Below are 20773 nucleotides of genomic sequence, written 5' to 3'. Positions count from 1 at the left end.
GATCCCTTAGGGATCGAAACCGGTCCTGACAGAATTTACTACTTTAGTAAATAAATTAATGTATTGATAAGGTGGAGACTTCTCAATCACTTTTATGTTGTGTTAGCTATCAATACGGAAATGAAGCTAATAGATTATAACAGAACAAAAGGACATGCAAGTTCTTCGGTGCCGAGAAATGTTGGAAATGTGTGAAAATGATCCTAATTTTTTTAACTCAGTTATCACTGGAGATGAGTCATGGATTTTTGAATACGACTCTGAGACAAAAAGGCAGAGTTCAGAGTGGCACACCCCACCGTCGCCCCGTTCCATGAAGGCACGCATGAGCAAGTCCAGGATCAAAACCATGCTCATTGTCTTCTTTGACGTCAGAGGCATGGTCCACCACAAATTCGTACCTACCAGGACTACAGTGAACTCAGCTTTCTACTTGGAAGTGCTCAAAAGACTGAAAAAGAGGATCTCGCGCTGCTGAAGCGACATCAAGGACACGTGGAAAGTTCATCACGACAACGCGCCTTCATTGTCAACGACTTCCTGGCCAGGACCAACACCCCATTGGTTCCCCAGCCTCCCTACAGTCCCGACCTGACTCCCGCTGACTTTTTTTGTTTCCTCGGTTAAAAGGAGTCATGAAAGGAAAACATTGAGACACGTTACATCGGCTCTAAAGGACATTCCAGAAAAGGCCTTCCAGGCATGGAAACACCGCCTCCAGAAGTGTATCGACGCAAGAGGGAGCTATTTTGAAGATTTTTTATTATTTGTACGAATATATTCAATAAATGATTTCTTATGAATTTGGTCGCATTATTTATGGAACACACCTTGTAGGTTTTAACAAAGGATGCGAAAGGCTAGGAATAGCATGGTAGCATCTCCGGCATTAAGTTACAGTCCTGGCACTTGCCTGGTGTGAAATCTTCAGGGTTTGCTCATGGTGGGATTCAAATCCACCATTTCCATAATCCAAGCTTAGAAATACATGTAGCCAACTCACTCAGTGGTTTAAATACATAATTTGACATTACATACAGTCAGAAGGCCAGCGCTCTACCATCTGATCTATTCAGCCCGGCCCTGTCAAAACAGTGTACCAAAGCATTCACGGGAACAATGCCAAATGATCTCACTCCAAATTACTGTTAATGTTTCACTGGTTCCCAGCCAAGAAAGCCATGTCTCCAAATCCATAGAAGTTGCTAGAACCAATAACATTATTACTACTACTGTACTGCTTTTATGTCTCACTAACTACATTTTTTGACAGTTTTCGGAGACGCTGAGGTGCTGGAATTTTGTCCCGCACGAGCATGTTTACATGCCAGTAAATCTACAGACATGAGCACCTTCAAATACCACCAGACTGAGCCAAGAACATACATACGTCCCAAGTTGGGGTCAAAAGGCCAGCGCCTCAACTGTCTGAGAACTCTGCGCGACATCATTATTATTACAGCAAAACTTGCTCAAAGCGGAATCGCAAGGGACCAATATTTTTTTAAGAATTAGGAAAGTTTTTGCATTACACTATACATTAACGGGTTCTTTTGCCTTAAAACCGTTAACAGTAATTTTAAATATTACTTTAGAGCTTGCCTGTATCTGTCTACACAAGATGCTTGGCTATCCAGATTGATGTACTGGTTACAGACTATGAAACACGTTAGATCCGTATTGACAGTTGAACTTCTTACAAAACTGTACAAAATTATGCTGATATCCTCCTAGTCAATACTATAATATTTTAAATCCAATTAAGATGAAACTTTACATACACGCTTTGCCCAGGCATAGGGTCATCCTCAGTAAGACATATATAATGAATTAAAAACATCAGAAATGTTTAGTTCATTATATACTATATGTCTTACTGAGGACGACCCTATGCCAGGTCAAAACACATCTATGTCTATGTAAAGCTTTGTCTTAATTAGATTTAAAATATTATAGTATTGAATAGGAGGATATAAACATAATTTTGAACAACTTTGTGAGAAGTTCATGTACTGGTACGTATTACTGTAGTACAGTGATTTGTTAAGTTATTACTACGCAGTTATTATTGCACTTTATTACATACAGAATGATACACAGTATATCATTTTCGCACTATCATAACGTTATATTTTACTATTTCAGAACACTGTATATACGCTCCTTAAACTTATTTCCATCATAAAACTCTATACAGTACTTCAGAACAATAAACTTACTTCTACAGATCAAACAAAGAAACTTCTTTCCTCTTCATTCTAATTGTGTCTTTCTGAATGCAGTCCCGAGCTGAGTACATTAGTTCAAAATGTTTGGAAGAGTTAGATGTAATGGCAAATAGCTATACGTAACAAAAGCACTGTGGGCCTGTTCATGGGTTCAGATCTCGTTTTGATCTTCGTCTTCTTGCTCGTCACCTTCTTCCGTCGTCTCCTCTTTCTCGGCCTTTCTAACTGCTAGAAAGGCTGCAGTTGATTCGAAAATGTGGTGTGTCGTATGTTGTTCATCATTTCGAATGAAATTCTCTGCCTCTCAATGAAAATTTCTTGCTTGACACAAGTTGGATATCGCCAATGGATTTTTAAGCACTTCATTTGTTCCACCATCCGTATAATCACGCTCTCCAAACAATGCATCATTTTGTCCAAACGATGACATTGATCATACTAGCACCTGACATGCACAAATATTATATGCAGGACTATATCACTTCATAATATTTTCTTCTTCTTCTTTTTTTTTCTATTTGCTTTACGTCACACCGACACAGATATGTCTTATGGCGACGATGGGATAGGAAAGGCCTAGAAAGAAGTGGAAGAAAGTGGCCGTGTCCTTAATTAAGGTACAGCCCCGGCATTTGCCCGGTGTGAAAATGGGAAACCACGGAAAACCATCTTCAGGGCTGCCGATAGTGGGGCTCAAACCCACTATCTCCCGATTACTGGATACTGGCTGCACTTAAGTGACTGCAGCTATCGAGCTTGGTCTAATATTTTCTGCACTGTACAAGTAGATTTTAAAGAATTCCTTCATTTTAAGTTTCCACTTTCACATTGAGGATATTCCACATTATACAAAAGTAAGAACATTATAACGCTGGGACAAGTTTCTGCTTTATTCAAGTTCTGTTTGGAGCACGTTTTACTGTATTATTATTTCACATGAATAATCAATGACCTATGAATAATGATGTCGAGAGAGAGGTATCATCTGGTTCTACTAAGGAGCCTTTGGAAAAGTAATATCCTACCATTTACTTGAAATGAAACTTAGTTCAAGTTTATAATAAGATTCATACCTGTCAGCATCATCCTGCACACGGCCTTTTATGATAAGACGAGATCCTGGCAAGAATCCTTTTGATAAGTGAGTAATGGCCATCAGTCTGAGGGGGAAAAATACAATAAAAGAAATTAACAGCAACTACAAGGTAATCAAGTCTATTCAGAAAATGTGTATGTATGTTGAGTCCTCAGCCCTAAGGCTGGTTGGATCCTCAACAGCTCTGCCATCAGCTGTTATAGATGGCCTAGGCATCACTGAAGAGGCGTACTAGGGAAATGAGGAGTGAGGTAGATTCCCGTTGCTTTCCTCACCGAGCCAGAGTTGCTATTACAGATCAGTCTGCCAAGCCCACTGAAATGCATGCACCGTCTGACCCTATGAGCAACATTTTCACACCATTCATGGCAGGGACTGGCTGCGTAAGGAATGGCATTACTAGCATCGCTCATACCTCAGTCACTTTCATATTGTCAAAGCCAAGGATGAGACAGAGACAGATCAATGAAAGTAACAAAATTGCTCTAGCCTATACCAGAAGACATAGTGCACTGCAAACACTAGGTCCTGCCAGCAAAGGCATATTCAGAAAATAGCTTCTTATATTGTAAATGAAATTGAAGATTTCTCATGTACTCATATGATTATTTCCTTCCTCATCTTGTTTCCAGAACTACAAGCTGCTGTACATCAGAATTTCCATTCATGTATAATTGCTGGATGTAAGTTCACCAAACAAAATATTAAGTCACTTCCTGCAGACAGGTTTTTAAAAATTTACTTTATGTCACACCGACAAGATAGGTCTTCATGGCGATGATAGGATAGGAAAGGGCTAGGAGTGGGAAGGAAGCAGCTGAGGCCTTAATTAAGTACAGCCCGGTGTGAAAATGGGAAACCACGGAAAATCAACAGTGGGGTTCGAACCCACTATCTCCCAAATGCAAGCTCACAGCTGCGCTTCCCTAACTGCATGGCCAACTTGTTCGGTGGAGACATTATTCTAATACTGTGTAACTCCACCTCCTGTTTTTATAAAGGCCTTGATTCGGCAAGGAAGGAAATCTACAAGTTTCTGCAGGTATGCCATATCCACTTCTAGCCACTTGCTGATGACGAGATCCTGTAGAGCCACAGGTATGCGGATGTCTGCGTTTCACAGTCCCCCATATGTTCTGTGGGACTGGGACTTAGTGGGCCAGTCGAGCTATGACTGGGTGTCAGCATGTGTGCAGGCCTGTGAACACAGCTGTTGTCATCTTGGAAAATGGGATTGTCCATAACATATTCGTCATGAAGATGTTGAAATAAGGGCACCACTTGGTTACCAAGAATGTTGAAATAAACATCCTGGTTCATGTTCACGATGACTGAATGAGACCAAGTCATAGCAAAAAAAAAAAAACCACCCACCAAACATCACTTCGGCTTGAACTTCACCCTCCAACACTGTAGGTTAAACGCCTCATTGGACCGTCCATGGTCTCGATGCCTCGGATAATTTAACACAGGCAAAATTGCAACTCGGACCACACTATGTGCTGCCACTCGGCTACTGTCCACATTTGGTGGTGTTTGCCCCTCAAGGATGTTCAACATCCCATGCTGCTGTGAGCATTGGCCTCTTATGAGGTACCAGACTCCAAATGTTCATTGCATGCTGTTCCTTTCGCAACGTTCGCTTGGAAACTGGTTAAGATGGACCTTCATTCACAGACAGCAGCAATTACTGTTGGGTTTGAAACCATTCAATTTGCTTTACATCGCACCAACACAGATAGGTCTTTCTGGCAACAATGATAGGATTTACTAATTTTCACTGACAAGGTGATGGAGATGTCCGAGTTTCACCTGCTGTTTTAAATGTATCATGTGACTCAAATTTAGTCCCTATCATTTAGGATATTTTTTTAGACCACACTTCTTACGCAATGTTTAATGGCTGCTACTGGTATGCCACTCCTAGTACACTTTGGACAGTCTGTGTTGATATACCAACAAATAAGATAACTTCTTTCACTGATGTGTCATGAGAACGATCAAACACAATAGCCCCCCATTTGCCAGTCTGCCATGTCTTTGCATTGACCCACCTTGATGCGCTGTTTCCATACATCTGACTGGTACATATACACCACTTCACTGCCATGGCCATGCAGTCAGCAGTGTGAGGTGTCACATGACCACTTAGTACCAATGCAACAACATTTATCTTGATGGGGGAACAATATGTGTTATGCCTTTGTAAGAGAATGCACTGATGGTGGTTTAGAACTCTGTCGCTATGATTTTCACCATCTTATCTCTTTCATACCTTGAGAAGTTGAGATCCAGCACTGCACTTCATCCACTTAGGGGTGTTATCACTCAATGAACGGGTGTTATACTGCACGAATGCTGAAAACAATGGCTTTCATTATTTCCTGAACAGTACATAGGTACAGGGAAAATGAACATTATTCTACAAGATCAAGATCACACCCGAGAAGAGTTGCATCAGATAGGGATGATTAGTTCCTCCGGCTACAAGTTCTCTGTAACAGTAATGACACTGCCAGTGAAATCCGAAATTGACTCCAGCAAATCCGAAGGCTAAGCATCAGCGAGAAAACTTTCTGAAGAAGCTTAAAAGAAGGAAGTCTCCATTCCAGAAAACCTACTGCATGTCCCGAACTCACCCAACTACATCATACTGTTCAAAATATACGCAAACCTTTAGTCAACTAGGAAGAACCTAATGATGTTTTTAACTATCTTCATTTGAAGCCGGTGTTGTTTTAACTCTGTCTTAGCACAGCCTCATTTTATAATCAACAAAAGCTGTTCACTTGCACTGTGCACTCCATTCAAATAGAGAGTGACCAACGGAGTTGACTACCTCATGAATCCTAGGGCGAATTATTTTGGTTGGAGCCAAATTACAAATAGACAAATTGGAATGTTTTACCTCATCAATTTTAACAATTATAAATAAGTGTACAGTAATTATAAATTGTGTTTTATTTTGCCAACATTTGTATATACTACGTAGAACTACCATCAAACTCAATATCATATAGACTTTGATTACTTTCATTTTTATACTGTGCATATGATGGCCTCATTTTAATATTAAGAAACCACTAGCGTATTTTACTATGTGTAACTAGTCTATTGTTATTTCGTTTAGGATAGGACTTTGTACGTGTTTTTTAATGTATTCTTTCTTACATATTATGTTCATAATTTCCATCCAGACATCTGGTTTAATTTAGAGGTGCTTTGATATGACTGATGATGCCCCACATGGAGGGCGAAACATGTCTCCATTTTAACGATGTTTAACTAAAAATGTTAACATCCTGTAATGTATTGAATAGGTTGGAGTCCAATAAATTCTCTTATATCATTATTGAGATTCTTTCAATACGGAAAATAAAATGATTTTCATTACTTGTAACAATCCGTAATAGTTGGCACCTCTGTATAGTGCGATACTCTTGTGTAGTATAGTATTTTTATCAGGTTAAAAAGTACAGAATATGTATCAAGCTGTCAAAAATTATCATAGTACGAAAGGCAAGGAGTCTGGCTCACTGAGGAAAGCAACGGGAACTTACGGTGAAAAACTTTTAATTGGACAGGTATTTTAAAAATATTCTAGTGGATTATTTACGTCTTCAATTTGTACATTCAGTCCAGATTGCCCCGTGAATGCATATCTCGGCCGTTCAGATCCTATCTTCATCCATACATCGAGCAGAATATCACCGCTAGTGCTACCGTAACGTTCACTTGAATACCAATATAAATGGTCCGTTATTGGACATTATAAATTTTCCAGCTAACTCATTCCTGGTTGCCAGCGTTTTGCCCCTGTGTGCTAGGTTGGGCTCATCAGTTGCTACCTAGCACACCTAGCATGGCTAGTGCATACCGTGGAGCCCACTGCATAAGCTAATTGGAGCCACCAGCCGTGCCAATGCACTATGAGAGACTGTCTCACCACCAAAAATTGATGCCTGCTTGGCCATCAGATGATATAGATGTTGATTCCCATATGGAATCTGAAATATTTGTCCCGAATGAGTAAATTTATAATACCAATATAAATGGTCCATTATTGGACATTATAAATTTTCCACCTAACTCATTCCTGGTTGCCAGCATTTTGGCCCTATGTGCTAGGTTGGGCTCATCAGTTAGTACCTAGCACACCTACCAAGACGCATGGCTAGTGCATACCGTGGAGGCCACTGCGTAGGCTAATTGGAGCCACCGGCAGTGCCAATGCACTACGAGAGACTTTGTCTCACTACCAAATTTTGATGCCTGCTTGGCCATCAGATGATATAGATGTTGATTCCCATGGGGAATCTGAAATATTTGTCCCGAATGAGTAAATTTATAATACAAATATAAATGGTAGGTGTGCTAGGTACCAAATGATGAGCCCAACCTAGCACACGGGGGCAAAACGCTGGCAACCAGGAATGAGTTAGCTGGAAAATTTATAATGTCCAATAACGGACCATTTATATTGGTATTATAAATTTACTCATTTGGGACAAATATTTCACATTCACTATGGGAATCAACATCTATATCACGTTCACTTGAGTCGCTTTCACCAGTGCACTCGCTATCTCCTGACATTTCAACATTAGTCTCACTATCAGATGACACATCACTCTCCGAATTGTCACAGTATAATAAATCAAACCGTTCTTCTTCTCGCAGATGTTTCTGAGCTCCGCTTGCACCTGCAATAATGCACTATCTACCACTCTCAGCAGCCTGGCTGGCCGCCAGCTGTGCACGGAACGAAAGCATTTAGCCCGGTCACGTGGTTTTAGGAGTGTGCTGCTGCTGCTGTAGACAAAGCTCGAAACTAACATACACGCATAAAGGAAAGCGATCTCGGATCATATGACGGAATAAATCGTCACACCCATCGCCGAAAGACATTTAAAATGTGATGACGAAATATTCCATCTTGGCCACTTAGGAAGCAACGCGGCTATGCCGATTTATTCCATCATTACCACTTGAAAGGTTAAAGTTTTTTTGCAACGCGAACATGGCGTTTATTTGGTGTTAATAACTTGGTTTTAATTTCATATATTATTATTTTAATTTCATTATTATTATTATTATTATTACTACGAATTATTATTATTATTATTATTATTATTATTATTATTATTATTATTATTATTATTATTATTATTATTATTATTATTATTATTATTATAGTTCGTGGTTCATAGCATTTAAAGATCAAAGATTTAGCATTTCGAAGCATCTATACTTCTGAAATTTAGCGTTGTTTAGCAAATAGGTTAAAAATAGGCATAATTTGATTGCAAAATTGGTACATCAATATGTATCGCTTCCGTAAAAAGTTCCGATTTGTAACTCTCGGCACGCTGTTTGATCATCACTTCGCTTCTACCCATGGATACCAGACAATAAATCGCTACCTTACTTTAAAACAGAACTAGTACTCAACACCTATGTCAAGAATAACCGACTATGATCCAGGGTCAACACAAAGTGAATGAACACGTGTGCTTGAAAATGTATTAGGCTGTTTGGTTGGTTGTTCTTTGCACTTCTCTTTGGCCGTTGAAAGATATTCCACACACTGAAAGATTTAAGGTGCCGTATTAATTCTTTCCCCTGAAATAAACAACAGCATATATATCTTTTTTTTTTTAATGCATCGTTTATAAAAAGAAATATGTTTATTTGGCATAAAACGGGGTATTTTGCATCTATTTCGAATAAATAGCACTATTTCGCATTATGAACCAATTTTATCATTTTATCGCTTATTCGAAATCGCTAGAAACCACTCGTAGGGGTCATATAAGATGAAGGTACATACACTGAAAAAGTTTCAGCATATTTCGCATATGCTAAAAACTACAAAATCTAAATATTATATGTACGTGCTCAGCTGCTACAGTGACAGTTTTGAACCTTCTAAGTTTCAATTTTTGCCATTTCTCTTTTCGTTACTCAGTCACCATTAGTATGGACTAGCCTCTGCATCTTCGGGCCTGATGCCCAAGTAGGTAACCCTTAAAAAATATTCCTGAGTTCTGGGTTTTGGACTCCCTTTCCCTTTTGATTAATGTAAACTTAATTTGGGTCTTGTTCCTTCTGAATTTTGCATGGCCTTCTGCTATCTGCTGATCCATTTTGTATATTATTTCCTCAAGTTAGTAACATGAGCACCCTAAGGTTACACGCAGACTTGATAGTCGGTGTAAGTGTAAGTGAAACATGTCAGATGGACAACTGGGTTTAGAACCATTTTCTAATGAACTGTAAGCTACGGCTTCTTAAGTGTATAGTTTTTAGAACGTCAAGTTTGTAATATATTGGCCGGCCTAAAACTAGGAACTATGTAATTCTGTAAACATTTAGAATGTTCTGCTCCCTAGGGGGCATGGTTATGAATCCCTTACTTTAGTTTTTTTTTTTTTTTTTTTTTGCTATGGGCTTTACGTCGCACCGACACAGATAGGTCTTATGGCGACGATGGGATAGGAAAGGCCTAGGAGTTGGAAGGAAGCGGCCGTGGCCTTAATTAAGGTACAGCCCCAGCATTTGCCTGGTGTGAAAATGGGAAACCACGGAAAACCATTTTCAGGGCTGCCGATAGTGGGATTCGAACCTACTATCTCCCGGATGCAAGCTTCACAGCCGCGCGCCTCTACACGCACGGCCAACTCGCCCGGTCCTTACTTTAGTAAAGTGCATTGAGCATGGTGCTCACAGAACGTGTAGCACATTCTACTGCCATTAATGTAGTTTTTTTTTTTATATCCGAGGCCTTGACTTCATCTTTCTCTGTCTATTAAATGGATTTTGATATTCCTATAAAGATAATAGAAGAAGAAAGTTGAAATATATCAAATTTTACCAATGTTTTGGGTATCAATCTGTTTCTTGTTGTCCACCCATTCAACCCTCATGCTTCTTATTCCTCTTAGCTTCATGAAAACCCCAGTACAAATATTAATATTATTCCTCTTTTTTTTTTTTTTTTCAATTTGCCTTGTCACATCAACACAGATAGGTCTTACAGCAACAAAGGAATACAAAAGGGCTAGGAGTAGTAAGGAAGCGAACACAGCCTTAATTAGGATACAGCCCCAGCATTTGACTGGTGGGAAAATGGGAATCCAAGGAAAACCATCCTCAGGTCAGCCAAGAGTGAGGTTCAAACTCACTAGAGGTGTAGAAAACCATGAAGTGCTACTTCTGTCTTTCTTTAACAATACAATTACATTGTTTAGAAAAAGTTTTTTTTTTTTTTCCATTTTCAGGTTCCTAAATGTCTAAATTATGGTATTAGATCATAAAATAATATTTCAGTCTCTCGAAGTAGAGGGAAATTTAAAACAAATCTGCAAGTTGAGCGAGAAATTGAGTGTTCCAGTTTTCGTGCAGGTCAGTGTATCTATATATCCATCCAAAAAGTACTGTTATCTACCCAATTAGAATTGGTTCCAAAAAAAAAAAAAAAGGCATATATTTTCTCCTTCAAAAATTTGGAGGTGTTTGTGCCATACCAGATGATGATGATGCTGCTTGTTGTTTAAAGGGGCCTAACATCCAAGTTCATCGGCCCTGGCATACCACTTGTAGTGTATTTCAGGGAAGACGTACTTTCCAAGACTTCCTTCTTGCTTTTAGACAATTAAACAAGTGTACGGATTTGATTGCTCAAACTCGTATGTTTCCTGAGAAAAGTGTAGTTAGAGATAAAACTATGTCACTTCTGGTAATGTAATTTGAGCTGACAGCCAAGGGGGAAGGGCAGACCAATAGTCATTTAAAATTCACTTTTGTTGCAGGAACATGCATTATATATTTTTGGATTCAGGAAGATTTGTTAAATTCAAAGAAGTGAAAAAACCTTACTAACAATGTTGGCAACAAGATAATCCTTGCAATCTCATGGTTATCTTTATCAAAATGCCTCAAAGATATACTAATGGTCCTTCTAAGGGCCCAGCATCCCGGCATCAAAGTTTGCCAGATAAACATTGCAGGCATAATGAGAGCAAAATCCCAACTACTGTATTATACAGGGTGAAGCATAATTCGCGCACTCGGGCATCGCAGCGTGACTCCTCACATGCCAGCAATAAAAAAATGTCTCTTACAAATTTTCGTCTTGCAAGTATATCCGGCAAAAAAAACGATGTTGAAGAGTAGCAATCTGGCAACACTGTAACCACATGTACGGTAACTACCTCTGCCAGAAGAAGTTAGTCATACTGTACAGTTGGTGCAGTGGATAGAGTTTTGGGTTAGCATGCAGGAGGTCAAGTGGTCGATCCTGGGTTGAGGCGTATGTTTTTTATTTCATAAATGTAGTCCAGGTGGTATGGTATCTGGCATCTTAATTGTCAACAGCGATTGCAGTGGGTCCTCTAGAAACCATTTGAACTTACATACTACGATCCTAGAAATGGACAAACAATCGTTTTCATTGGTCAGCTTTGAAAGGCATTCTATCGAATGTCCGTCTTATAAACTTCTAAACCACTGTGGCAGACGTATGGCATACACAAACGATAAATATGTGGATATGCTTCTGGTCCTTGGTGCATCTGATAACCGGGCTGGTGTTCCGCTCGTGAATATGCTGCTAGATATCCTCGTCGACGCCATCCAGATAAAAATGTGTTTCGTCATCTGGAGGTGCACCTTCGGGAGTCAGGTTCTCTCCTTCCACCATCACGTGACAGAGGTCGTCCACGGACTCGCCGTACTCCGGCTACTGACGAAGCTATTCTGGAGGTCATACACCAAGAACATCAGCGAAGTACACGTAGCGTAGGAAGGCAGCTGCGTGTCTCGCAACACATGGTCGTTAACGTGCTCCACGAGCATGGGCTGCACCCCTATCATTATTCTTGCACGCAACACCTGCATCCTGCAGATCGCCATCAGTGGGTGCAATTCTGTGAATGGTTCCAACAACAACAGGAAGCCAACGATGACTTTGTGAACACGGTACTATGGTCGGATGAAGCAGCATTCACTCGTGAGGGTGTCTTCAATTTGCACAATGCCCACCATTGGTGTGAGGTTAACCCGCACGTCACTCGCGACCGTGGATATCAAGTTCGCTTTGGTATCAATGTCTGGGCTGGAATATTGGGCGACAGGTGCCTGGGCCCCTACATGTTGCCTCACCGGTTGACTGCAGGAAGGTATCATGCATTCCTCTCAAACTATCTGCCTGATGCGCTGGAAGATGTTCCACTACATGTTCGGCAGAGGATATGGTTCCATCATGATGGTTCGCCTCCACACTCTGGAAGTAATGTACGAAAGTATTTGGACAGAACATTTCCAGGGAAATGGCTCAGACGTGGAGGCCCAGTTGTATGGCCACCGCGTTCACCTGACCTAACTCCCCTAGATTTCTTCCTGTGGGGACACCTGAAGGAGCACGTGTACTCTACTCCGCCGACAAATGTGGAAGAATTGGTAGCGCGTGTTCATGCTGCTTTTGTTACTGTGGACACAGCTATGCTGCGAAGGGTCCAGAGCTGTATGATCCGGCGGGTTGCGCAATGTTTGGACGTGCAGGGAGGTCGCTTTGAGCATCTGTTGTTCTGAAGACAACGTATTCTGTTGTGAAGGTCATGCGGTCATTAATATGGACAGTATTAGTGCTAATGTGCTACATCTGCGCGATCATATTACATGTAGTATGGTGGCATCTCTGAAAACCTTAAAAAGTAGTTCGTGGGACGTGAAACAAATAACATTATTATTATACATGTAGTATGTAAATGACAAGTGGATGTTGTGTTATTGTACTGTGCTATCATCTTTAGCATATCGAAAGTGATATTGTTTGTGTAGTTATTCTGTGCTATGACTGGTCATTTGTTTCAGCTGTCTATTTCTTATTAGTCTAACCAGGTATTTGTTGTTTCAGCGTTACAAAATGTTGTAAATGTAGGATACATGTGACCTCAGAAACTGTGTCTTACTGTATTACAGTAGGTAATGTCAGATGGAAATTAGCAAATAAAAAATGCGCCTCAACCCAGGATCGAACCATCGACCTCCTGCATGCCAACCAAAAACTCTACCCACTGCACCAACTGTACAGAACGACGAGAACGTGCTGACAGCGGTAGTTACCCTACATATGGTTACAGTGTTGCCAGATTGCTACTCTTCAACGTCCGTTTTCTACCGGATATACTCGCAAGACGAAAATTTGTAAGAGACATTTTTTTATTGCTGGCATGTGAGGAGTCGCACTGCGATGCCCGAGTGCGTGAATTATGCTTCATCCTGTATACATATATAACAGACATCTTCACTATAGACCGTTATGCATTTCAGCGTTCAGTCTGCAAGCCCCTGTGAATTTCATTATTTCATTATTCCGTTTTATAAAGTTTATTAGATATGTGGTTATTTCATTATTCTGTTTTATAAAGTTTATTAGATATGTGGTTAAGTGTAAGAGAGGGCCGTGAGCCTTAACTTCGCCACAAATGAAGGCATGAAATAAATAAATAAATAAATTTACTACACTCTGCCACAATCCTCTATTTGTAACTAGTTCTGTGCCTTGTATGGTTCAATACCTCTATATCATAAGAAACCAAGTCTAACCATCTTCACCTTGGTTCCCTACCATTTCTCTTACACTCCATAACAGAATCCATTATTCTCTTTGGTAACCTATCCTCCTCCATTCATCTCACGGCCGCACCACAGAAGCCGGTTTATGCGTACAGCTTCATTCACCAAGTTTATTATTAAATTAGCCTTTATCTCCTCATTCGGAGTACCTTCCTGCCATTGTTCCCTCCTGTTTTTACCAGCAATCATTCTCAATACTCTCATGTCTATTACTTCTAACTTATAAGATATCTGAGTCAACCCAGCTTTCACTCCCGTAAAACAAAGTTGGTCTGAAAACAGACCAGGGTAATGATAGTTTCGTCCGGGAGCTGGCTTCCTTCTTACAGAATACTGTTGGCTGCAACTTTGAGCTCAATGCAATAGCTTTGCTGCAACTTCATTCAATCTATCTTACTATATTACCATCCTGCGAAAACAAACATCCTAAATACTACCTGTTCCAGCTTTGTATCCCCAATCCGACATTCAATTCTTTTGGATTTCTTAACCCATTCCAGTCTGGGCCTTAATATCCCTGACAAACGTTCTGGACTGGGCATTTTTAAGGATATTTAAAACATTATATCTCTGTACCTGTAGGAGATATTTGCATGATTCTTTTTTCTTTGTGTTTGAGCATCTAGTTTTGAAAAACCCTGTTTGTATTATGTAAACTATCACCTGAGATTTTAAAATTGTTTATGTTAACGGTCGAGCGTGGCTCGACTTTCGGGGGGGGAGGAAGATGTCACAGGTTAACATGTAGTGGAAGTGGAAAGTGTTTTTTGAAGACTTTATTTGTAAAGTATGATATAATGTTTTATTTGTAATGACCTAACCTGTACTGTGTAATATTTGTAACATATGTATTTGTAAATAGTAGTATTCAGTTCTATATTTACTGGAAGTATCCAGAAACTTTTGTTACATAAATTTTTGAACAGGGTGTGTTGCCTTTTGTTGGTTAGGGATTCTAGAACGTATTTTCTGACTGTTCTGGAAATGGAAGGTTCGCGATCGCGTATTCGAGAATGTAGGTTAAGTTCGCGACTAAAGTTGGAGTTGTGATTGGTGAACCTAGGAGGGGATGGGCGGACTCATGCATTCTGATTGGCTACTCCAAGGCCAGGGTTTTCCTATATATAGAGAGCGAGGCAGCGTTCGTGATATGATATACAGCCATTTTTTATTCGAGAACAATCTGGTATTGACTGCGGACGTGCTGTTCTATTCTTCCCGTCTTTGTGACTGTGTGTGAGCTTGTGTGGGTTCCAAGGTGCTAATTTATATACAGTGAAGTGCTGAACTGGATCTAATGAATCCTTTTGGCTTCTTCCCTGCATATATCTGGGTAAGTGCTCATCGCTTGCTTGATTGCTTGTTGGTGTGCCTGCCTGATAGTGCCGTAGTGCATGATGGCTAGCTCCCCGCCACCGGGAGGTGGTGGAAATGATTTTCCGCCCTTACCTCCCACGGCTCCGCGAGTAAACATTGGAAATTCGGGCCAGTCGGCTCTCTTGGCTGCCTCGAATATTAATATACTGCCTAGTCTCTCGGATGTAGTTGCTAAGTACAATAGGACGGGAGAGATCCCGCCTAGCATGGCTTCCATTTTTCATGTTTTCCGAATGCTGCAGGCGCGAAGCAGCGCAGAGAACGTAAACGTCATAAGACTACCAATCCTGTGAAACTGTTACCCAAACCCGTAACTACTACCAATTCCTTCAGGTGTCCTAGCTTCGGTTACGTCTCAAAACTCACGAGTCTCAAAACTCACGGGCTATAATTAGTTACAAATAGTATCAAAACTCACGACTGCAAACTGGTAGCTAAAGTAAACATTCTAATGAGTCTCAAAATTCACGAATTCGGACAGCAGGTTCTTGCAATGACTGCATGAGGGGTGAGGTGCGCGTGACTCACGCTTCCCTTCAACCCATGTTTATCCACCGACTTAGGCCAGTCACCCAGGTAGCAGGTTACCTATTAGTTGTTTATCTAGTATTGCAGTCTTTTTTTAAACAATTCAAGAGCCCCTGGGCCCCTTTTTAGTCGCTTCTTACGACAGACAGGGGATACTGTGAATGTTATTCTGCCACCCCATCCCACAGGGGAAAAATCAATGGTTAGCGAATGAAAGAGAGCGAGGTGTATTATTATCATGATTTAAAAAAATACTTTTCTGTTGTCTTAAAGCTAATATAATGCATTTTCCCCTTTCACATAAATTTATAATAGTGACGTGCAGCCTCCGGAGAGGCCTGGTGCAGGTCTTCAGAGTTGACGCCGTATAGGTGCCCTGCACGTCTGTCAGGATAAGACTCTAGCTAAGATGAAGTCTAATGCTGAAGACGGCACGAACACCCAGTCTCCGAGCCGTAGGAATTAACTAATGAAAGTTAAAATCTCCCAGCCGATCGGAAACCAAATCCGGGACCCCATAGATCCGTTGGAACATTTGCTAACCATTTATGCATGCAGCCGGACAACATAAAATTAAAGTAGGTATATTGCCCACTGCTAATTAAAAGAAACTGTCACTTGGTAGTACTGGGGCTTACTTCCATAATGCGGCAAGAAGGCAGCTTTTACTCGAATTAGTAATTTTATTTAGAGATATTAGAGATCAAGAGAGTTAATTTACTCATTTAGTTTCAACATTTAGAGATGCATTTGGAAAAAGGCATATTTCTATTTTTCGTAAGCGTTCATCCATTCGCTTACTTCAATCGGTTATCTACCCGACACATTAAACCGAAAAACGTATTCATGTCGCATCCGATTATTCTGCGCGATATAACTGAATGATATTTGAAACTCATTCCATTATTTAAATAATCGGATGGAAGTTATTTGATTATTAAAAGTATTCCATTATCCCATCACGAACAGGGTGATCATTTATCCATTCAAAGAAGAACTGGCCCTGCTCGTGAGTTTCGAGATTGGCCCAAGTAGAAATGAAATGTCGTATGGCTTTTAGTGCCGGGGGTGTCCGAGGACATGTTTGGCTCGCCAGTTGCAGGTCTTTCTATTTGACACCCGTAGGCGACCTGTGCGTCGTGATGAGGATGAAATGATGATGAACACGACACATACACCCAGCCCCCGTGCCAGCGAAATTAACCAATGATGGTTAAAATTCACGACCCTGCCGGGAATCGAACCCGGGGCCCATGTGGCCAAAGGCCAGCACGCTAACCATTTAGCCATGGAGCCGGACGGCCCAGGTAGAGAAACTTACTCTTTCTAATCCTCTTCCTGGAATTCGTGAGTTTTGAAACTGGCCCAGGTAGAAAAACTTGTTCTTACTAATCCTCTTCCTGGAATTCGTGAGTTTTGAGACTCGTGAGTTTTGAAACGACACGCCTAGCTTCATTGCCCACTGAAGGCAACTTAACTTTAGCTGATTTCATTCCCAAGCCACCTACCCCTGCAGCAGACCCCCTCCCCTCCACTAGCGCTGCCCCCTCTTAGTCTGCTAAACCCGCTGAGGTCGCGAGTTCGACCTCTGCTAACAATATCGAGACAGGGCAGAGCTCATCCCAAGGAGGCCAAGGGGAATCACTGTTCCCCCAATAGTGGTCGCTGATAAGTCGGAGTATCAGCGCCACTACAATTACCTCAAGTCGCGCTGCACTGGGAATATCAGAGTGTTTAATACTAGATACGCTCTGAAATTCCACGCTGAAAACGAGCATGACTACCTGCTCATTAAGCAATATTTTGAAGAGAATAACAAGAGCTTCTACACGCACCAGCTCGCGAGTAAGACGCTCTTAAAAGTAATCATTCGCAACATTGTTGCCACAGTCAGCTTGAACTGGGTTCGTGAGGAACTCATGGCACTTGGGTACCAGCCTCAGGACGTGTATCAGTACACGAGGCGTGATGCAACGACCAAAAAGCTGATACCCCTAAGTGTCACCCTCCCGAAGGAAAAATATTCAGAAACCATCTTTTCCATAAAACACTTATGCGGGTGTGCCGTAAAAATAGAGGCATTCAGGGGCCGCGAAGGCCCCTCTCAGTGTTACCGATGTCAGAGGTGGGGGCACACCGCTAATTACTGTAAGATGCCTATTAGGTGCGTTAAATGTGGCGAAAACCACTCAGCTGCTGCCTGCCCCTAAATCCGGAGGCACGAGCTAAGTGCGCCAACTGCCTGGGTGAACACCCAGCCTCCTGGAGGGGATGCCAACTGTTCCGAAATATTATGGAACAGAAGGTTGTCAGGGAGGTCTCAAAAATCGAGAAACGAAAGACCCTCCCGCGCAGTAGACCACAACTTCTCATATGCAGCTGCTGCCGGAGGCGCCCAGGCCGCCCCCACCCCTGCATCGAACCCTGCACCCTCAGTGGAAGCGTCGCCCATATCCGACTTCTTGGGCTTGGGCGACATTTTGAACCTCGTGAGACAAATAAATTTCTCAAAATTGCTACCAATTATTAAAGACACTGTGACCAAGCTGAGGTCATGTCAATCAATGACTGATAAAATTGGAGTACTGTTAAGTGCTGCTATTCAGTACTTTACAGAACCCTAATGAGGCTGTCATTGTTTGACTATGGACCTTAGAGTATGTGCATGAAATTGCAAGGGTCTTTCTTCTCAGAGATACGAACTCGAGTCTTTTATCTCTGAGCATAACATTGACATCCTCCTCCTAGGGGAAACATGGCTGAAGCCCCATATGCCCTTCAAAATTAAGAACTTTGCAGTATACCGCAAAGATAGAACTGACAGAGAGGGCGGGGGAGTGGCTGTGCTGATTAAGGCTAAGCTTACTCATCACGTCATTGACCCCCTCCCTCTCGGAGCTATTGAGTCTCTCGGTATCGAGATTAGACGTGCAAATTATCATTATCGTATTTTTGCGGCCTATCTACCCCCCAAAGCTCCGCTGCATACTGCGGAGCTAGATATTTTACTTAATAATCCTAGCCATACGCCATCTATCATTGGAGGCGACTTGAATTCCAAGCACACCGATTGGAATTCCAGGACTATAAATCCTAGGGGGAGAATACTTCAGCAACATACATTAGATACTGACATCAGTGTGTACGCCCCCAAGGAACCTACCTTTTATCCGGATGGGGGCGGCTTACCTGATGTCCTAGATGTCGCAGTTATTAAATACTGCAGCAGGGCTATTGATTTTCTAGTCCCTGGTGAGTTAAATTCAGATCACAAGCCTGTCATCTTCAATCTTACCTGGGTTAGGCTCGATGAGCCGTCTCTTCCTACATCCAAATTAAATCTTGACTACCACAAATTCATGTGGCATGTCAATAAAAATCTGGAAACCTTCCCGGTCACCAGCGAGAATGATGTTGACCGTGCGATTGCTCACCTTAATAACAAGGTATGCAATGCGCGGAAATACATCATTCGAGCAGCCCAAATTAATAATAATAATAATAATAATAATAATAATAATAATAATAATAATAATAATAATAATAATAATAATAATAATAATAACAACAATCGTTCTCAATACGGCCCTGGCTCTGAGGACGATACTACGCCGGATCTCCTTAAGGATTTGATCCAAATTAAAAATAGATACAGGAAGAGATGGCAACGATTCCGGGACCCAGCTGACCGGGCGGAATATCAGGAACTAGCCCGTGAAGTCCGCAATCGCTTGCTGGAGCGTAAGATTAAAAGATGGGAGGAATTCTGCCGACATCTTTCAGAGCAAGAGTCAGAACGCGACTTTTGGCGTGTCACTCGCGGTCTGACTCGAACCCAGGAACCCCGGCGTGCCATTCACGGCCGGCACGGCCTGGTATTCTCCCCTTATGATAAAGCTGAGGCTTTCGCGGATGCTATTGAATGCCAATGCGTAACTCACAACTTAGATGACGATGACGATGACGAACGACGGACCCGTGAGATACGCAGAAAAGCCTTGGCTTTCGAAAGACAATGGACACCAGACTCTGACGTACCTGACTTCCAGCCTCGCGAGGTTCGCAGGGTTATTAAAAATTTAAGTGAGAAGAAGTCTCCCGGTAATGACAGGGTTTCGAATAAAGAAATCAAGTCACTGCCATATAGGGCATCTACCATCTTTTCGGCCTGTATTAAACTGGAATACTTCCCTGACATTTGGAAGACTGGTAAAATGATAGTCTTCCCAAAGCCAGGGAAGGATAGATTATTCCCGCAAAATAATCGCCCGATAACCCTATTATCACATATCTCTAAGATATTCGAGAGACTTCTTCTCTCTCGCCTCAATGGATACCTCAACACCCGTAACATACCGCGACCGGAGCAATTTGGGTTCCGGTCGAGGCGCAGTGCCCCTCTTGCGGTGCTGCGCCTAACACAGTATGTCACAAGGTCATTCAATATGCGCCGTAGCGTGCCAGCAATATTTTTCGATGTAGAGAAAGCTTTTGACACTGTCTGGCACGATAATTTAATAGTAAACTCCTGGAACTATATAAAGTTCCTAATTATCTTGTCAAAATTATACAGTCATATTTGACTAACAGGAAATTCTACGTTTCCTGTGAAGGGGAGCAATCCACCCCTCGGGTACTTAGAGCTGGAGTCCCACAGGGTGGAGTGCTGAGTCCCACCCTCTACGGCCTGTATGTGAATGATCTTCCTACACGGGATGGTGTAGAGATCCAGCAGTATGCGGATGACATAGCTATCTACATCGGCATGAAGCGAAATGACTATGCCGTCCGGCGACTGCAACAATAGATCGATTGCTTCAGGGAGTGGTGTCTCCGGAACAGGGTGAAAATAAATGCGGACAAAACACTGGCAATTGTTTTCACCCGGCGCCGGCCGAGCCTTGAT

The 20773-nt window shown here is 41.7% G+C and overlaps 1 protein-coding gene across 5 annotated transcripts in view; it reads right to left on the bottom strand.

Moving 5' to 3' along the window:
- LOC136863422 (32 kDa beta-galactoside-binding lectin) overlaps positions 1-20773 on the bottom strand; it is a 297029-nt gene that overhangs the window by 231290 nt on the left and 44966 nt on the right. For all 5 annotated transcript variants that reach the window (XM_067139833.2, XM_067139832.2, XM_067139831.2 and 2 more), the window contains exon 2: positions 3302-3388. In XM_067139833.2, the coding sequence (XP_066995934.2) occupies positions 3302-3384 (83 nt within the window). In that variant the 5' untranslated portion in view covers positions 3385-3388. The remainder of the gene's footprint in view (positions 1-3301; positions 3389-20773) is intronic.

This window comes from Anabrus simplex, chromosome 2, assembly GCF_040414725.1.
Source record: "Anabrus simplex isolate iqAnaSimp1 chromosome 2, ASM4041472v1, whole genome shotgun sequence".
NCBI lineage: Eukaryota > Metazoa > Arthropoda > Insecta > Orthoptera > Tettigoniidae > Anabrus > Anabrus simplex.
The sequence above is the reverse complement of the archived record's forward strand: the minus strand, read 5'-3'. Positions and strand labels throughout refer to the sequence as shown.